Here is a 21,125-nt window from a genome sequence, read left to right as displayed (position 1 = left end):
TTGTTTACCTGAGGCATTGGACCCTCGCGCCCATTATTAGCGGCCACGCGAGGAACAATCGGCCTCGTCGAGAGAAAGTCGCGAACGAGGCTCTTCTTCATCGGCACGCGAGACACGTGCCGTCGATCCGTGTCGTATTGCCCGCGACAACCGAATTGATATCCCCTCTCCCGATGTGTGAAACGTCTACGCGATCGTATTAATTGACCCTTGGACGATCCAGCGATTTAGCGTGCTCCTGTTGAGCCAATTTCGGCATGTCCTTCATAATGGCTCGAGAGGGATGATGGATTGGATTTGAAGATCTGGAGTGGACAGAGATTCGATGGACAGTGAAATTTCTATGAGTTAATTTGGGGTTTGTTCTCTGTTTATTGCTTTGTGTTTTATTCGATGAAGTGGGTAGCACGTGTGTGGACCCTTTCGATGTGGCTCAGAGTTAACTACGTTGGACTTTACACGCTTTTGTTTTCTTTCCTATTGCATCCTTCCTCCCCTGTGTGGACGTGGATGTGGAAGACAAAGTGGGAGGTGCGCTCCGCCCCCTGGAACAACTTTAAGCGATCTAATTGGTTGAAAGATTGGGGATTTTAGGGAAACCTGGTTTACTTTAGAGTGTATGTTGGGTGTTTGAGTTTTATCCATTTAGGGTTCGATTTTTGTTACTTGTGTCAGTGTTACCTTTTACTGATGCATTTATTATAAATTCTTCAGGGAATGTTGAAATAAAATCTATGCTGAGTATAATTATTTTTACTGAATAGCTATGATTGATTTATAATAGTAAATTTGATTAAGTGATCTGTGGAAAGTATTAGTATTTTTAAGATATTACAAGGAAATAGGATGTTTTGCTACCATTAAAGATGTAACAATATTCTATTCATGATAGTTAATCTAAAGAGTATCTCGAAGTACCTTCAGAATATAGAGAGATAAAGTTTATCATGACCCTAATTCTTTATTGAAATACTTGTGACCTAACAGAACACCCAGAATACATAATTCTATGTATGTAATTTCTTTGTTTCTGTATTTTTAAATTCTGTCCTCTTTGATGTCCAAATTTGCCCCAAACTGTGCCCTATTTATTGGTGACTCTTCTATGGAACAATATTCAACCTAAACACCCAAAGCGCCAAAATTTCTTCTCACCCATATAAGTAACGCTCGTTCCTTCCTCCTCACAGAGCACAGTTCTCCAATTGTGAACCTGGCGTCCTATTCTCGTTGTAGTCTTGTAGCAAACTTCTTGGCAGCGCACTCGAGCACAAGATGTCAAGTGCGTTACTCCCCCACTCGTAACAGCCCTAAAATTCTCATGCCCAAGTCCTCGTGCTTACCCAAAAACGTAAGAAACTTTCGCCCTAAATTCTCAACTTGCGCCACTCAAACAGGTACACCCAGATTACCTGTACAATATTTCCTCGTTACTACGAGCCTCGTCGTTACAATCTTTATAGCCTCAAATGATTTACAGTGAATGAGGTACCCTATTTGCATGGACTATCATTCTCAGTTCTCGATAAAACGAAAATTAGATTTATATCGCGAAGATATGTACACACTAACTTCATCGTGACATAATTCAAGAATCCTTATATTTCGAATTGTAATCATAAAGTACCTAGTTCAGTGTAAAGTATATTTTAGTAAACATACTATTCGTGTCCCAAGAGAAGTCTCCTAGAAAGCATTGCCTCTAATACTTTTCAGTAGACTTCTCACGAGACACGTATCGAGTACTTCTTCAAGATGTATCACTTTTGGAGCAAGTATGCAATTCGCCAGAGATTCCACGCTCTCCATCAACGATCTCCATAAACCCAGACCTTGAATCTCTATCCACGACTTCCGCATCGAGCCTCACCACATCCTCTACCCTTCCGAACCGTATATACCAAGGTCCAACCTCCACAAACTCGCCACGCATATCTCCTCCCCGATCCCACCCACCTCCGACACCTGTTCAGCCTCTCCATCCTCTCATCAGGCCTCCTCCACCCATTCTCCCCATCCCCAGAGGTCCTCACGCGACGCAGACCCCTTAGGTCCACGGAAAGCCCCTCAGACTCGAAATTAACGCGCTATTGGGTTTAGGGTGGCAGGATCCACTGGTGGGGAGGGAGAAGGTGGGGTGGTCGCGTCGGTACCGTTGGAACGATCGCGCGAGCAAGCAGCCGTCTCATTTTCTCCTTCGTTCCGGGCACGGCACGGTGTTCCGTAGACGTCGTTAGACGCTATCGGACGTGACTTCACGGCAATCGATAGTTCTCCGAGAGACACGCCGGACGGAGCTCCTCCTCCCCTTCGTACACTCTAGAGAGGGGTAGCCAAGGAAAGACAGAGAGAGAGAGAAAGAGTGAAAAAGAGAGCAAGGGACACAGAGGAAGAGAGACAGAGAGAGAGAGAGAGAGAGAGAGAGAGAGAGAGAGAGAGAGAGAGAGAGAGAGAGAGAGAGAGAGAGAGAGAGATATGTTTGGACCTGTTCCCGATGGTACGTTGGTCATGCAGGTGATATGCGGTACCAGGGGATCGGACGCGAGGCTAGCTTGAACCGTGTCAGTGAGAGGTTCGAACAGTGCGAGGAGGCCCATTAGACAGTGCGTCGAGATGGTGAGCATGGATCCAGGGAGAACGATTCGGTAGAGATCCACTGAGTGTAGTGGAACCGACAGTGTGCCCAACATTTCGTTCAAGAACCGAATCAGGGAGCGAGACAGCAGGCACTGGGCAGAAAGCTGGCGTCCCAAGCACGTGAGGGCGGCTCTCGCGGGACTCGGACCCGTCGACGGACCAATGGTGGATCCTTGTCGAGCAGGGGAAGCGCCACGGGCATGCAATGCGGCCTGTGCGCCGTCGTCGCGGGACTCTTCCGCCGAGCCATGTGCATCGCGGGCAGCAGACGGGGCTCCGGGGAGTCCTGCTACCAGGAGCTCACCACCGAGGCCCAGGTCAGGCAGCACTCGCAGGTCGCGGCCATCGAGACTGGCCTGAAGGCGGCCGAGATCGCCGAGCATGTGAAAGAGGCTGTTGAGACGCAGGAGGTGAGACTGATTTTTAGTACCGTCGCCAAGCGCCGATCGACGGCTCGTGGCGAGCTGTGAACGACTCCTATGAATTATGGATACGGGCAACGTGGCCCGCTTGGGGGATAGGAGACGAGCGGGTGGCGCAGAGAGGAGCTGAAGGGAGGCGGTTTGTGGATCTTGGGGCTGATTTTTCGGGAGAATTGGAGTTTGCGAATTCGACTGAGTTTTTGATGGGATTGAGTGTTTTTGGGTAGTTTGCTGAGGGTGGCTGGTGGAGTTGAGGTTTCTGTTGTTGAGGCAGTGTGATGTGTTTCGAGTTTCTCGGCTTAGGAAAGCTGATTTTGTCATTAGGTTCTTTTGTCAAGTGAAGGAGAGCGTGTTTGGTGGTCTGGTGGATAGTTTGGTTAGGTGGGAGATTGAAATGGGTTGATATGGATCCAGTTATTATCTTAGACTAACATCGTGTTTTAGTTCTCTTAAGAGAATTTTACCTTGTCCCAAACTCATTTATACCTGTAATAAATGAGCCTTTTAGGAGCCACACTGATAGACGCGAATTTTTGCAAAATTTTTTATGCCAGTTCTTTCGGGCGAGCATTCAGCATTACTTATCCAATCTAGTTTTCTCTATTTTTTTGTCCCGTGGAATTAATTATTTTGACACTTGTGCAGGGAAAATAAAAATAGAATATATTGAGTGAATTTTAGTTAAGATGTTCCGTGTTTGATCAGTGGAAATTCACACCAAACAAAATAGATAAATGCTTCCTGTTAATCGACTTTAATATCTGTCAAATCGAAAGTCTAGACGAGGTTTTCATGTTGTCACCGTTTTATCAGACACTGGTAAGGGTAACACCCTGTGTATAATTGCTAATTCGTGCAAATGTTTTGAGTAACCAAACGTGTCGAGCGACCTGTGTTCTGTTAGCTGTGAGTCACTGAGGGATCTGACTGATAAGTCTTCCCTAGCTACTTGCAAAAGTGTTCTACGTTTCAGGGTCAGGCTGGTATATTCTAATTATGGTATTATAACTTTTTGTAGTTCAATATTCTTCTAGGGACTGTCACAAATTTCATCTAAAGCCTACGTTCCTCATTTATAGCCTTGCTCCAATTCCCTATCAAAACGACCTAGCTCATCTCTACACAAACTTCATTTCAAAATCACAGCAGTTTTACTTTACTGTATCACCACAGTAGCACATAAATTTGTACACATTTAAACCCATTATTTTAGTCTCGCGACTAGTTCCAAGCAATGAGCTTATACAGTGCAAACTCAAATTTTCCAAGATAATTCTCTAGCGAGTGTTGAAACTAGAAGAAAATGACAATACAATATTTCCTCATTATAGACTCACAACTCACTAACAAGTTGATATTAAAGAACTCATTTCTGAGTCAACACGTATCCTGACACACTAATTTCAAGTTATAATAACAAGAGAAGAGTATGAGGGAGAATTAGAACGATGGAAACACTCCTAATTTATAACCAATTCCATTCACAAACCATATACCTATCTTTCCAACCTCACCACAATCTCAACACCCCGTTTGCCTCAAATTTCTCAAAAAAACAAAAAAAGAAGTCTCCACGCATCTTCCACTCTATAACTCCCAAAGACTTGATCATTCCCGACACCCTTTCCCCTCGATTTCCTTATCATCGAATTCCCGATTGTCGCGTGCGGTGGCGCGCGCGCGCTCATCAATATCGTCGTCGATAAGCGCGATAATGTTTGTCATTTCGCCGAGTGGCTGCTCGGTGCTCGTCTCGCGGCGCGAGCCTCTCGCCCCCTCCCTCTCAGCTGTCAAGGAAGATTTTAAAATTAGTCTTAAGGTCAAACGTTGGTAGCTGTCGTCATCGTTGTTCCTGACCTAGACTCGCTGGGGTGTAAACTTCGGGACGCAGGCACGCGGGGACAAGGTGCGAATGGAAAGAAAGGAAAGGCTCGATTTACACACTCGACCGACGTAACTGCCTCGCTCTTGGCTCGTCCCTGCGAGAGAGACCGCGTACTAGCATTCGCCTGTTCGTGACGTAAGCATCGAGGCGAGGCGCAAGGCGAAGCACGCGAACCGTCGCTATATTAAAAGTCGATTATCGCGATTTCGGATTCATACGTTGCCCGACGATCGACGGATTCGTTATATCTGACGAAATTGCCCGAGCCTCCCTTTTACTCGATAATGATGAACGATAAGCCGCTGCCCGATGGAAGGATCGGGGGAGGGTCTGCGCAGGGGGTGTTCGATCATGGAAGCGAGGAGAATTGAGGGCTCATGAGAGAACGAAGCTTGTCAATTTTTGTCTTCTTTCAGGGAAGGAAAAAGATATTCTGATGTTTCTTTTATTCTTGTTCGATAGATTACAATTTTTTTTCGAATAAAATATTTATTATATTACATATACAGGGGTGTTAGAAGGTTAGAAGGGAGTTTAGATATGAATCAAAGAATATTGTTTCTTAGATGGAAATATAATTTTTATTTTGGATTATACTTGTTATGTTAGCGTTACGGATTTATTTTAATTTATTTTTTAATTTGATGTAGTATGAAGATATGTGATATAGTTCTTTCTTGGTAACTTATGGATTTAGTTTCTAAAGTTTGTGGAGAAATTGAAAAATTTGATAAGGTTTGTTTCTGTGACAAGCGTCTAGTTCTAGCAGGGGTATTTGGCGTGATTTGTGCGGCTCTGGGGTTGTGAGAATTTGAGATTTTTACAAGTGTTTTACTCTGGTCTTGTTTTTGAAGGAAAAAGTTGTTTTTATTCATTCATTCTTTTCCTGTTGAAAATATAAACTTTAGCTCTTGGTTTTCACTCTGTTAGGTATAATAACAATCTTAAAGTGAAATTCACTCTTTACGTTTCATATTAGATTAATTATCACCTTCACCACCACGCAAGTCTTCTGTATTTTTTAGTTTGTCGGATACTCGGCCAACTTCCTTTTAATTATATTTTTCTCAAATACCAGAAAACTTAGTCTTTCCCATTTGAAGAATAAAGAATAATCAGTAATTTGTCAGCACTCTAATTATCCTCATATTTTGCTGTTACATTCTTCATATAAATGACAATATTCCCAAAAAATTTTCAATTAAGAAGAGATTTATAAATTATTAAGAACCTCTTTTGGAGTCTAGTAGAACATAGAAACATAATGGAAAAAATAAAATAATTGACAAAATTAGTTTTAACACTTTGTAAAATAAGGAACATGGATTCATGGGAGCTGAAATAATTTGTGTATTTTATATTATTAACACTTGCTATGTTAGTATCACTGACACGAACGAAATAATTGGTAGAATCAGCTTTATTTGAAATTGCTTGGGTTGCTTAGCTGCCAGGTATAATGTAACCTGTGGCGAATGTAACGTGGCAGTCAACACGCCAACAGTAATGGTATAAGCCACCCAGTTAGAGCGAACTTTGTGTCCGAGCCATTCTTCCAAGCATTCTAATTCCATTCAACTGTTTATAAATAACGCCTGCTATCTCATACAACCTTGTCTACAACCTTGTTGACTAGTTTCCAATGTACCAGCTCCTGGCATACTCTAAATCACTTTAGTTCGTTCACTTCGTAAAACTACTGCGCATTCCAATACCATTTGTATAATTATTCTTTATCCTAATTTGTATGATACTTCAACTGTGTCATATTCTGTCTTTTTAATTTCAATCATTAACTGTACCAGTGTCGTAGAGTACTTGTATTTTTTAAATTGGGTGAAGACCTAGGATCTCTATTTTTTCTTAATAATATGGTATTGCCTGCAAATAAGCTCGATGTTATACTCAACTTCTTTTGGAGCCATTCTTTCACTTTATTTGTCAGTAGGTAAATTGATTCTGAGAGCTAAGTTCCTCATATTCTCTAAGCTGATAAATATTCTCTATTCCCTATAATCTCCTAAGTTTCTACATATATTTGGGTATCCTTAGATTCCTCATCTAGATATAAATTTCTCCATTTACTTCGTGCTCGAATTTTACATACGTACATAAATAATATATCTTGTAGAATCTCCTCTGAATCATTTCAGTCCCTCCACATATTAAACAAGAACCTCATGCATTAGAAATCTACGACGATCTCCAATAATGAAATGTTCTCCCTCAGAGGTGGATCCCAAGCTTTCTACTGTAGACTATCTCATTCCATATTGTCAATTTCCTTCTTGGTAGAATCTCCTTGACTGTACCGACGGTTACATCCTTCAGGTAGGAAAATGACCAAAGATTTTCATTTCCCTTTTCTGTCAGGTCTCATCTACCTCGTTACGCTCGTCTACTTCGAGCTTGAATCGAAGTCGTCGATTTTAATGATCACGGTGACGGATCGTCCGGGAGAAACATGCTCGAATGCTTAACACAGTTTTTGCAAGCTTGCACTTTGATATTTGCCTCGAAGCAGCATAAGATTACGTATGAATCTTCGTTACTCGGCTGGGTATTAGCTTTTCAAACATCGTTCAACATAGAATCCGACCTTGTGCAATTTATTTCTCACCTGAAGACACATTTCCATTCATGATGCACACCAGCGAGGAATAATTAGATAGTAAACATTCATTCTTTACTCTGACTATGTCGTGTAAACCGTCGAGGCGAAACAGTAATCAATCAGTCGTTGATTCTCAATCAATAAAGTGAATTACAGTATTAAGGATTTATGTTGCTTACTTTTTTTTAGTATTAGCCTGACAGCTTCTAATGTTTCTGAGATATTGATTCAAGGCACAGACGAGTGAAGAATATTTATGAGATGAGTATTTTGCTAACGTAAGATCATCGGAAGCGCTTTTGACTAACCGACCTACTTCTCAAGTATCTGAAAATTTCTGATAGTCCCCTGGATTCTAGTGTCAGAAGACATGACGTTGTTTGAAATATGAATCTCACGAGGAGACTTTCTCGAGTTTGGTGTTCATTTTTTAATGAGTCTTTGCCAGGGTGTAGAACTTGTCAAGTGTAATACAACATAGCCGTTTTTAGAGACATGTGAGGAGTGATGTAAGAGATACATATTAAGAATGGAAGTTTTTATGTGGTTTCAAATTTGAAAAGATTCGAAGACTTGAAAATTTGAGTATTTAACAGTGTTGAAAAGTTGAGGAAGTGTTTCAACATTTTAATATTTGAATATTTAAAAATGTCCTTATTTCAAACACTAAGTACTTGAAAATTTGACAACTTATATATTTAAGAATTTGTACATTTACATGTATAAAAATTTAAACAAAGTTTAAAAATTTGAATATTTAAAATCGTTTTATTTACAAATTCAAATATTTAAAAATTTGTAACTCTGAATATTTGAAAATTGAAATCTTCAAACTAGTAAAGACTATTATCTGTATCCAGGAGCTCTCCTCGTCTCAATAGATTCGAAATCAGACTGGATCGACAAGTGTCGCGCTCGCGATACCGATTCCGTTCTCGCGAATCGAGGCAATTAGCCATATGCAACTATCACGAAACAGTCTGATGGTTATTCCGTGGACTGGTTCGTAACACGGCGGGCTGAGACTCGCGTGCTCGTAAACTACGCGAAACAAGTTTATGAGACGGGACGATAATACGGTTATCGCAGACGCTGTGCCTGACCTACGCTCGAAAATAATGTGATCATTCCCGCTGCAATCGGACCAGAGAGAACTTCGAGGAGTGTCTAGGACAAGGTGTACATCCTCACAAACAATATCTGAGCTCGATACTGGAGCTTGATATCGTTCTATCGATGAACTGTTTTTGGAAAGCAATTCTATGTAAAGTAATGAAGAATCTATTTTTTAGTATTTGAAATTTTAATATGTTATTAAGAATATTTCTCTCTTTTTAATTCATTCTTTCCTAAATACACTAGGGTGATAAAGATTCTCTTTTTAAGTAGATATGTGTGTCTATAGTAATTGGGAAAGTTGAATTTTCAAAGAAATAATAAGAGGCTTTTTTCAAGAGAATTATAGGGTCCGAAAAATAATTCCCATGGATTTCTATTTTATTTTACCAGAGATTTTGTTCTTATGATTAAGTAACATTTTCAACGCACCATCAATTATGGTTTTTTTAAATTTTCTTGTCTCTATTTTTCGAAAACGATTCCATTGGTTTATCCCATCTGCTCTTCACGCTTTATTTATACATACTTCGTGCAACATGCATGCACGAATATCTCGATGTACCATGATAGCGCGATATAAAAAATGAACTCCACGATGGACCCCTTGCGGAATAATTAATAAACATGACTAAGTGTTCTTTGGAGATACAATCAGATAGCATTGTTCTACGCGTAACCTCGCGAATACAAAGTCGAAAAATTCGCGATTAGCTGCTATACAAGCTGATAAATCATATCAACGTGATTCTTGGTTTTTCAAACGACAGCAACGCTTAAAGCCGCCCACGCTGTTATATTCTCGTCGACCAAACTGTATGGAATAAAGGTTAAAAAGTTAACACGTTAATTCGCGATAGCTCGATCCTGCGCGGTTTATAATCGCAGCTAAGACGGCGCAAGAAGATAATAAATGAAAACACTGTGCATCGCGCGACGACTTTATTCGTGGAGCTTCGTGCACGGTTGATAAGAGAGAAAGGAGGAAAAAGGAGGACGAGCGGTCGCGAAAAACTTTATTCCACTTTCCAAGATGACATGGAATCGGGATGGAAGTTCACGATTCCGCGATGAAGTAAGAAACAAAAATGAAACTTTATTTCGACCCGTTTAAGGTACCTTTTTATCGCAAGTGGAGCGTCATCGTCCAAAGATATAAGAAGGATTCTCAATGTCCTCTGTATTGTATGCATTGTGGCCCAGAACTGAGACTGGAGCACCTCCTCTTATCCAACTGAATCTTTCTCATATGGAGCCACAGTCTTGTGGATCTTTATGCAGGAAGTTTCTATTTAATCATTTTTTATAGCCTAAAATGACGTAAAAGTTTAGGTAAGGCGATACTGTTTCCTCTTGGAGCGAGTCTCTTAAGAGAGTTTGGAAGGAGGAAACTTTAGTGTACGTAAATAAAGATTCGTGTTGTTGGGAATAATTTCTTGTAGGTATTTATTATATAACTGAGGAAAATTGGTAAAGTAGTTTTTTCAATAATAGATTTTTTTAAAGATCTATAAAGTGTTGATAAAGGTTGGATCAGTTATTTTGGCGAGGTATATGAAAGATTGGAGAAACTTTGTCTTTAATTTAGCCATGGTTTTTCTTCAATATGAGCTCACTAGTATGCTCATCAAATATTAAAATTATTTCTTACATTCTCTACTTTTATGAGTACAGATGTATTCCTACATCTGATTATGTATCTGAACGTATGAAACCTGGAACTAAATCAGCTTTCAGCATCCTCTTGCTATAGACATATATTAAACCACAATTCAAAGTTCAATTTATATTACAAGTCAGCCCCCTTTACTTCTACACAGTGTACTTTTGTCACTACAGACACCTTCAAACAACATCCAACAGTACTAAATTACTTATTTGATTCTTCCGTGGACACCAAGAGCAGTATGCGAATAGATACACGAACAGATGATTTTTAGGTTTAATTTCCATATTGTTCGCGAACACTTCGCGAGCTGTTCGCTGTTCAATGATAAGCTCGCTACTTACTGTAACAGCTCGCGAGCTGTTCGCCAAGAGTAGCGTGGATCCAGCATCAGAAGCTTATATAATGAAGAAATCTTCCTATCTGGAATAGCTGGAGTGTTCACCCAGATTCGAATGTTCGACCCGTATGTGTGTCCAGCTCGATTTCGCCTTTTTGCCCTCTGTCGGACAGCTCAGTTAGGATCGCGTTTATCCCGAGGACCTCCATTAAATCTTTTGTCTGTCCGCGGGGGCGAGCGCAGTTTATCTTCCGTGGAAAGTTGCCGATGGCCAGTTCGAAAGCGACTCGCGAGACCGAGCGGCATAAAAATCGGGTCAATCTCTTATTGGATCTATGAAACGTGCCCTGGCTATAAAATAAACGAGCCTGTGTTGTGCCGTACACGAATTCCATCCCAATCAACGCCGTCGCGTAGGCAAATACGTCGCTCCTCGCGATCGAGGTCGAAATAACGAAACTCAATTCGCGCAAGAGCGGTCATTAAGCAACGTCGACAATTCGACTGTCGCTGGACATCGTTCCTTCCTCGCTGTCCCGAATTAACGGCTGCTTCACGCATCGCGAGCGCCTTCGGAATTATTCGCTTTTTTGAGAGCAAAGAATGGTCGTCGAAATTGATAGAAAATATGGATAGGATTCGGTAGACTTGCAGAAATGTAGTTTTTGTCGTGATTATAAGAATTTAGGAAATTTGTCTTGTATAAAATAGTAGACAAGTCCAATTAGCATAATTTTTCTCAGAGTTTGTACTTGGATGGTAGACATACTTCTTAAAAATTTTCATAATAATGCTGTTTTTAAATATAGGTATTTTTTTAATGTATTTTAATCTTCTAGAATCTAATTATATAGATGATTTCCTTTTATAAGACAGATATAGCTACAGCATTGGTATTTGAATCATTTTGTCACATTCCTCATAGTTTCTGATATGCACATCTATTTTATAAAATATGCTTTACGTTCCTAACTTTGAGGGTTGGTTTCACCTATTTGTGTATTAATAAAGTTTCACTGAAACTAGAATTATCAGTGATTGTCACTTCGAAATACCCTCTTATAAATAGATATTCTGTATCATCTTGATGACACTTTCATTCTATGATTACTGTCACTTGCGTGTATTAAATTTTTACGAATGTCTCGCGCAGTATCCACTGGCGGGTAAATAGTCCACGTTCAGGACTTAATAATTAGTGGAATTAATTAACGCCGTTAATTAATTAAACTCTTGGAGTGTCAATTGATCGATGAACGTTGAAACGTCCTGCGTGGCGCAGACACACGTGATAGGCTCGATGAATGAGGCACAACTGTTACCAACGAACTGTAGAAATAAATTACAGAATGTGTAACACGTGTTTGTTAAAAGCAACTTAGAAAAAACAGCGATATATGATTAAATATAAATATATGAAAAGCAAGAAGTATTCCATAATAGGTCAAAATAGCTTCATATAATATTTTCTCACTGTAGACTTTAGAACTTAGAGGCTTATACCTAATTAAAGGATTATGCTGTTGCAGTGCATTAGAAACTTTTCATAAGTACTACCTAAAGTACATAAATGTTCCACAATATTAAATACATATGTGTATCGCCTTTCTATTTCTTTTTTTTAATTCCATTCTTTATGATGATATCAACTATTTTGGTTTCTGGGTCATTAATAATTTTGTTAATCTTCTCGCGAATGTTTCAACTTTGTGAATTTTCCTTCTATTTAAATCTACAATCCTTTACAAGAGTAAAGTGTCAAGTAGATATAGTTTCTCATAGTCAGGCTATTCGACTACGCATTTCCAAACTCTCTACGCTGTCGCCACGTACCCCAATCCCCTCCTCCACTCACTGGGCCTTACACCTCGCACCAAACCATCGTGGCCAACAGCTAGCGTGTATCAATCGTTCACTTTCGAAACAGCCCGAGAAACTCGACCACGTGTCACCACGGAATTTCAATCGGTCCCATGGTTCTTTAGATTCAAAGCGCGCTCGCGCGCGTGCGATTGATAACCGAGGACCGACGATCGATTTTCATTTTCACGAAGAGCCACTCTATGAATGGCGAAAGACTCGAATCCCCAGGTCGGATCTGCTCGTTATCGCTTCACCTCTGCACCCTTATCTTGGAGTTACGAGAGGGAACTGTATTTGCCTTCTCCTCTGCCTAAACTGTAACTGACAGTCATTTCAGCCTTCAACGTTGGGTATCGAGTTTGGGTAGAGAAGTCATTGTACTATCAGATGTACTGTTAGTTTCACGGTGATCGAGGAAGCCTCGTTTCCTCCATGAGGAGAGAGTCGAGTTAATCTGAGAAGGGGGAAGCAGTTAAATACGTTGTTGGGAGCTATGGGATGGCTCGTTAAGGAAGGAGGATCTGTTGATGATAGGATTGAGCACTGTCGTCAGGGTTTGACGTTTTCGGGTTTAAAGTAGGTTCCTGGGAGCACGGGTCGATGGCGTGACAGTAGTGTAGATAGCTGTGTCAGGGGTCTGATGATGCGGTGATACAGTATCAATGCTGGTTTGTTCAATGTAGTTGCAGTATTGACGAAACGTCGGGATACACTTTCGAGAGGACGCGATGTGTAATGCAGAGTGGTTCAGTGTACATACTGTGATGTTGCACTATCGATTCTGAGCGATTGATTGTATTAGCGTTGCCAGAAGGTTTGATTAGGTGTTTAACGATGCTGGTTATTGTACTTCTAGGGGGGAATTATCATAAGCTGAAAATTTTCAATTTTTGTTTGAATAGTTTCGCGGGATAAATTCTAATACATAGACTTATTATAATTTCTAATGTTGAGCGATAGATGTAATATGTGAGACAATTTTAGCTAAGGTATAAACGCTGTAAATTTGTTAGGTATGTACTATGACGAGTACAATGGAAGCTTTAGGGTAGTAATACCAACTGAGAAACAGTGAATGGTACAAATTTCAGATATCTCAATCTATGTAACCTGTGTAAGTGGAAAATTTCACCCACCTCTATTTCCTTTCATCTCTGAGGTTTCAAATATGCAATTTTGAATTCTGGAATAGAATCTTAATAATAAATTCTTGTAATTTTTAAGTATACTCAAGATCACTACTATCAGCTCAGGAAATTTAATCCAAAGATTCCCATTTTCTTTAAGCAAGATAATCCTCTTGCGAAGGATTCCGTTTTGTGTTATCTGGTGTTTGGTTGTGATCTCCCTTCTCAGAGGGAAAAATTGTTCCTCTTTCCAAGAGGAAATGAAATGAAATGAAGGAAGTCCCTTGCTGGCAAGGGAAACTACCTAATTTCGAATTATTCCGCGTTTTATGAGGACTCCTTTACCCAAGTAAGAAAGTTCTCCCTAGTAGAGAATTCCCCTTGCTCTGTTCCAAGTCATTTTCTTGCCTACCAGAATTCTCTTGGCAGAAGGTATACGGTATACGAAGGTCTTTAGTAATTTGATGGTATCAAGAATTGAAGATCTCTGAATTTGAATATTTGCGTTTTAGATATTTAAAAATTTGAAAGTTGGAAAATTTAAATATTTGAAAGGTTTGAAAATTTGAATATTTGAAAAGTTTGAACATTTGAAAATTTGAATATTTGAAAGGTTTGAAAATTTTTAAATTTTAATATTTGACTTGTACGTTCCCTGAAAGCTTCCAAAATTCGAAAAACTAAAAAGAAATCTGTCCATCTTCTTAGAACCAAAAATCCCTTCCAGATCAAAGGCTCTCCCAAGCTCCCCCACATCCCCTAAACCTCGAACGAAAACCACCCCGACCAGCGCATACCAAAGAAAGTCCCCATCACCTCTCTCAGCGATCGATTACACCACCATCCGGAACCTTTGATCCCCTCTCGAATTCCAATCCACTAATTCAGTCAGCACAATAAAACCGTGCGCGAGTTTACCGTATCGGCGAGCGTCTCGTTATACTTCCTCTAAACACGCGAGTAGAGAGGGTATATAGAGAGCCATACGGAGCGCATAAAAGTCAAAGGATGTATATAGAGCGCGAACGGGCGCGGAACCCGCTGGAAAGCAGTGGTGCCAACTGTCGCGGGGACCAGCCCGATATACACCGTTCCACTTATTCTTTAAATAGTGTCAGTCGACAACTCTCGTGGATCGGCGGAGTTCAGAATTCGTCGCGGGACTCCGCGGAAACTTTCTTCCCTCTGACTTCCCTCTGACTTCCCTCTGACCCGATTGAGACAGCGCGCCACCCTTGCCCCGAGTCCAAAGTTCAACCGGCGAAAATCTATCCGCCCACGCGACAGTCCTGGCTGTCGTCGTCGCGTGACGAGCGACGCCGCGGCGGATCCTCCCGATTTTCGTTGCATAAATGTTACGACCTGTTACGTGACCAGGGAACGAGTAATCCGCAGAGTCGAGGCCCGACTCTCGCGGGTGAATGGAATCGTAATGAAGCTAACGATCTGTCGAGCATCGACACGGCTAAGCGTGGACTCCGCTTAGTCGCATGACACGGGCCGAGCGATACGAGCCAGGCGAATGAACCTTCGAGCCAGTCATGCTCCTACACCCGTGTTGACCCGTATTTCTTATTACATTCTCTCGTTTTATTGTCCCGCACGGACGAACGTCAACGAAGCGTGCTCCCCGCGCTTGGACAGTGCTTCCAGCCGAACGACGTGACTCGCTCGACTTCGTTGCTCCTTTTATCTTGGGCTATGCGTAACAGCGTATCCTGTCTGCTGGGATAACAGATACGGAGAGATAATGTTTGCGGTGGGATGGAGTCTACTGGGTGACTTGGAGGTCTTGGAGTTGGGGGTTTTGGGTGGAAGACTGTTTCTTGGGGGAAATTTTTTGAGGCTTTTTAAGAGATATGTTGGTGTTAGGGTGGTATTTGAAGGTGAGGGAGAAGGAGATGCAATGCTTGACGAATGTTGGGAAGTTTCTTTCAGGAGAGCATGGTTTAGGTCTGAAAGATTTAATCTTGAGAAGTGAGTAGTGTTAAAATAAAAAAATTGTAATTGTTTTATAGGACAAAAAATATCTATATTTCTAATGCATGAAAAAATACGAAAAAATTGTGCGACATGAATGTATGCCTCAGCCCAATAATATCAAGAAATACTATTTCCACAGACCTTAACAAGAAATGAAAGAAGAACTAAAAATATATTGAAATATTTAGGTATTAATGCAGGATTTTCTAACTTTTCTACCATAATAAATTTTGCACAGGAATAATCAAAACATGTTCCTCCCTCTTGACCTGTTTCCTCTACAGTTTTTGTGTATTCTGAAAATTGGGAGGTGGGGTAAATTAGAGTCTTTTCGAAGGTCGAGCTCTGTGTCAAGCAGGTCAGTATTAGTTCGTCATTGGTAGTGAGCAGACATATCGAGTGATATTTATCGTGAACGCGGTGTTTCAAAGATAGTATTATTCATCTTGCTGAAGATTTGACTACCACAGTGAGTAGAATTACTCACAACTCAATTTTTTGAGTTGTGTATTTGAAGACACTTTTCATCCCCTAGTATACCTGTAATAGTATACCTTTGATACCGCGACGACCATGGAAGACCTACACTAAGCTTTCTGCTTAAGGCCAGTCTCACATGACCGACAATCAGTGAACCATAATTTTGTCGGTTCCAATACACATAATAAATTTGCTATTTCCTTTTTCAAAACTGTCAAAATTCTTGTTCTCCAAGTCTCGATCATGTGCGCCTAACCTAAGCCTCCACAACTTCTCACACAAAAACTGCAACAACACAGCCCATCTGTGGCCCATCCGTGGCCCAAACAAGAGGTCACGTGAAGCTGCCATAACACAATGTCCTAAGTTCAATTGAATTTGAAGTCACTCTACAACACCAGAAAATACAGTCGTATAAGCATTCCTCGCAGTTTAATAGCACCGTGGAGTAGTCAAAGCATAGCAGGCTCATAATTGTGAATGGGTCTTAGCACCCAGCACAAAGGCACGCGCATGACGAACGACCGCCGCGAGCCCCTCTAATTTACACGAAATTCATTTAACGCCGAGTGATCGACGGTCGTGTAACTGGCCGACAATATGCGTAACACCGTCCGGTCTAGCCGTGTGATTAAATCATTCACAGCGACAGTTGCATCGCGGTTGGGGATTTACGTTTCGTCGACCTGTCGTACGGCACCCGTTATGCAATTAGGTGCTCGAATAACCGTGAAACATCTCTAACGCTGCGCTCCCAAGGCGCAGGTGCATTCGTAGGAACGAACGTACAGGGTGATCCAGTGGAGAGGTCGAAAAATTGGCAGCTCGTGTGGTAAGGTAAATGTCCCAATGCTTGTGGGGGAAAAATGTTAAGCTGAAGTTATTGTCTCTTGTAGAATTTGAGGAAAGTATTCTAACAGGCCTGAGTTTAAGAAAATTAGTAAGAGTCGACTTTGTAGATTTAACAGTGCTGTTTTTGCAGTGGTCAAGCTACCTTTGTTAATTTTAGAAAGGTGTGTAACTGATTCTACAACAGTCTACCCTGCTTAAATCTACTTAGAAGACTTTTACAAGATGTGAATGACTATTTTCCGTGTACACGCTTCTGGTGTCAAATGTCCAAGTGGGCAACCGAAAAATGTATATTCTGATACTTGAATTATGACTTGAAATACTGGGGTAGTTGGGTATACTATTTATGACAGTTATTTTTTATTTTCCTAGTTATATTAGAATTTAAGCTTGTAATTAAAGAAAATTAGTTAGTGTTCAGGTATCGGGATATGGCAGATGTGGATATTGAGACATTTACATTACTTGTGAGATGATCGACGTCTAATTAGTAGTAGCCTGAGAATCAACCTTGACGGAGGTCAGGCAAAGATAGCTTGTTTATATTGGGACAGATTTTTACGGCGCTACCACGTAAGAAGTGCTTGTTTTTTGTTTAAGAAGAAATTCATTGATTGGATATAAAGAGCAGTTAGTTCAGCTGTATGTACAGGGTACTTGAGTAGCTTATATTGAAAATAAACCATGCCAATTTTCGTCTTTCTTTAGTATCTTTGTATTAATTCCATTACAAACTCCATTATACCTCCATATGGAACACCGTGTATATTAAAGAAAAATTCTTCCAACTTCAATGGTCACGTATTATCGCGGCGAGGAAAACCAAACGACGCCAAGCGTCATGCAACCGTGTCAGAGACGTTACATTAATTTCTCGATGGACCGACGCCAATGGTTCGCTCTGTGGCAGCGTGCTTCTCACACCAGCGAATAGCGAGCAAGTAGCACGGTTGGTAACTGCAGCCGCGATGCAGCGGAATAGAGTGCAACTGTAAATCGAGGCGACAGAGCAAGCAATCCGTGAGAGCAAAGCGTAGCGAGAACAGATCGTTTGTCTTTCTATTTTCTTTATATTTATATCTCCCGCGCTCAAGGTACTTCCCCCCACTCCATTTCCGTGCAACCCCCACTACTTAGGGAGGCGGGGACTGTGTTCTTCGTTCTATAGGAAAAAATGGACTAAACGTGACGATTTTTAGCTTTATCTAGGACAATAAAAATTCTTGTAGCATTTTTAGTTTTCGGTCAATAAATTCTAATTACTTTTTAATAATTTTTGTAAAATCATTTTCTATGCAACGATTTCTCTGGACGAGATTCTCATTCAAAAGGTAGAGGTGAATATATTTGGCGAAAATCGAAAAATTAGTATGCAAAATGCAATTTGAGGCTTCCTGCGTTAGAGCGAGGGTTCTTGATTGAATTTGGAGGGTGTGCCAAGTAATTAATAGGATTCCATTAATAGTAGCATGACGTAGGGTTGGTCCTACGTATTTCTTTGAGGACTGTGATTGGTCAATTTGACAAAACGTCATTTGTGTCAGTTTGTTAAGTACTCTTTAGAAGGTTGCATTCATGATCAAAGATCAATTGATTGCGGACTCTTATACAGATGTCTGTTTTTCTAAATATAGTTAGACACTACTTAGATTCGATCAAGTATCCAAATAGGTACTCGGTCATCCCATAACTAGTCACGTCTTTTTTCTCACTTTTTTTTTTCATTTTGCCTCAAAATGGAAATTCCTCCAAACAGGTGTTGACAAATTATCTCTAAGATAAAAAATTGCCATACGTAATAATAGTCTGCGTATCAATAATTGAATACGTAATGCATAGATAATTCTAAGCGCTAATTTTCTTAAAAGTAAAATAATCTTTATAGGTACTATTTATGAAATGACCTTCTGAATTTCATTAACTATTTATGCTATATATATATATATAATTACCATTTATATATTTATGAATGTGAGTGTATACTATGTCACATAAAAAAAAGAAATCATGTATGACTTGAATGACAAGGTATCTGTCACTTCGTGGCGAAGCAGATAATAAACGATAAGGAAAAACTGCGGTTCATCGCTACATTTTTCACGTTTCACTGACGTCTCGGCTACAGTCGCTTCTATCTGGGCTGAAAGAATTTCGATGAAACGTGTCAGCGTACGCAAATTCTGTCGCTGACAAAAATACACCAGCGAAAAGTTCCGTGTCCAGACATCCGCGGCTTTCAGCTCGAGGATGTGTCGCGCGAGTGCTCCTCGCATAAACAATATACCCACAGTCTCTGGTCATAGAATTAAAATTCCTCAAACTAGAACATTTTCCATTTTTCAAACTAATGGACCATAGGTATTCTATTCTCATAAAACTGACAATTCTCATTACTCATTTTTCCCAATTTAATACTCAAATACTTTGCCACCTTTGTCAATTCCAACAAAGTAAAGTTTTCTCTCATTTGGTATGTCTGATCGCGTTTCTATATTAATTTTCTCTTTGTTAAATCTTTAATAACAGAAGTTCCAACGCTGTACACACGACTGAAACACAGCACGAGGGGATTTGCGTGGAGAAAAAAATTTCGTGATCCACGAGGCCAAATGCCATCGGGTCGGATCCATGTGTCGGGCAGGGCTTTCGTTAATTTTATGCACGCGTAATCGCTTCAGTAATCGTGCTCGTTTTCGCGTTTCGTGGCTTTGACGACGACAGCCCCCACCGAGTAATGGCGTTTACTTTGGCAAACAAAGGATTTGTAACCGTGATCGGTGGCTACGTCTTTCGCGATTTAATAGAAGACAGAAATAGAAAACAGAGGGGGATACATTAAGAAGCGTTAGAAGGATGGAGGATGGTTCGGTCTTTCCTGAATTATTGTTCACGGCATTGGAAATTAGTGAGGACAGGAAAGGATATTTATGTCTAGCGTAGAGGATGACGGCGGAGATTCGTTATGAAGGATTGAATGGTTTCAGAAGGGTAGGAAACAGAAGAAGGAAGGAAGGTTTTGTAAATTAGAGATTAATTATTAGGGAAAATGAGGAATAATTAGGTTCGATGGGAGATGATAGGATTATATTTTAGAATCTAATAAAAAGTGTTAGAACGACTCATAAAGGAAATGTTTCGTGGGTTATGCGAGAAGGTGGATATTATGGAAAAGAAGTTTTAAATTTATGTGCATATGAAGGTAGGCGAAGACACTATAGTATTTTCGAAGGTTAAAGAAGGTGTTAGAATGCAATAGAAGGCTTGGGGAAAATTGAAACTCTATTATGTATAATTTCATTCTTCAGATAATTTCTTCCTCTATTATGTATAATTTTATTTTTCAGAAAATTTCCTCCTCAGTTAAGCCTAGATGCTAATATTTTTTTAGATATTAATTTATCTAGAAGTCAAACTATATGTAGCTAACTGAAGATGATATTGTCTAAAAATCAAAGTACATGTAACCGAGGGTAAATGTATTCATAGGGTTAATCTGTACTTAAGGGAAAATCCAACTACATCCGAATAAGGAGCAAATTATCTAAAATATAAACTCCACCTAATTTCTCCAAACTGTGACTTAAAACTAAAAATATTTCCCAATTCTTTTGCTGTCTTCTAAACACCTTCTTGAACATGAAAAAATGCTGCATCTTCAATTACCATCATCCCCAAATCTCAAAATCATGAAACATTAAGAAGACCCTCTCTAACTTCCTCAACAAATTACGAATTCAGTTCAGAATTTCCAATTCAATTACCAATTCCCCGAACGATCTGAAAACCTTGAAAAAAGCCCCACCCTCCAGCTATCGTTCCACCTAATTTATACCGCACTCTAGCCGCAAGTGCTCTCCATCGTCGTTAACCGCTGCTCGTAGAGCGCACAACAGACGACGTTTAACCCTTAAAGCATCCCAACCGCGCATTAATGCTAAAGTTAAAGAGATAATGGGCAGCGTTGGTTCGTGACTGTCTTTGAATTTGACCGATATTACATTAGCGGTGTGATTGTATTGACGAACAATGCACGCAGTACCGAGTTATCTAGAGCTGCGCGTAACGACCAGAATCGAAGTCCCCCTTCTGGAGGTTAAAGTCGATCGATTTATGTTATCCATTATCACAGTCGAATGCACC

At 40.3% G+C, this 21,125-nt stretch overlaps 1 protein-coding gene across 4 annotated transcripts in view; it reads left to right on the top strand.

Annotated features, from left to right (window-relative positions):
* The window catches only part of LOC143188861 (uncharacterized), a 92,635-nt gene that overhangs the window by 28,768 nt on the left and 42,742 nt on the right, over nucleotides 1-21,125 (top strand). For 2 of the 4 annotated variants that reach the window (XM_076393351.1, XM_076393349.1), the window contains exon 1: nucleotides 2,235-3,047. The exons of 1 other annotated variant lie outside the window; for it this stretch is intronic. In XM_076393351.1, coding sequence (XP_076249466.1) covers nucleotides 2,838-3,047 — 210 coding nt within the window. In that variant the 5' untranslated portion in view covers nucleotides 2,235-2,837. Of the gene's footprint in view, nucleotides 1-2,234; nucleotides 3,048-21,125 lie in introns of those variants that run through there. One more of the 4 variants, XM_076393347.1, reaches the window with a different exon arrangement.

The sequence above is a fragment of the Calliopsis andreniformis genome, chromosome 3, assembly GCF_051401765.1.
Source record: "Calliopsis andreniformis isolate RMS-2024a chromosome 3, iyCalAndr_principal, whole genome shotgun sequence".
Taxonomy (NCBI): domain Eukaryota; kingdom Metazoa; phylum Arthropoda; class Insecta; order Hymenoptera; family Andrenidae; genus Calliopsis; species Calliopsis andreniformis.
This window is presented reverse-complemented; position numbering and strand designations above follow the sequence as displayed.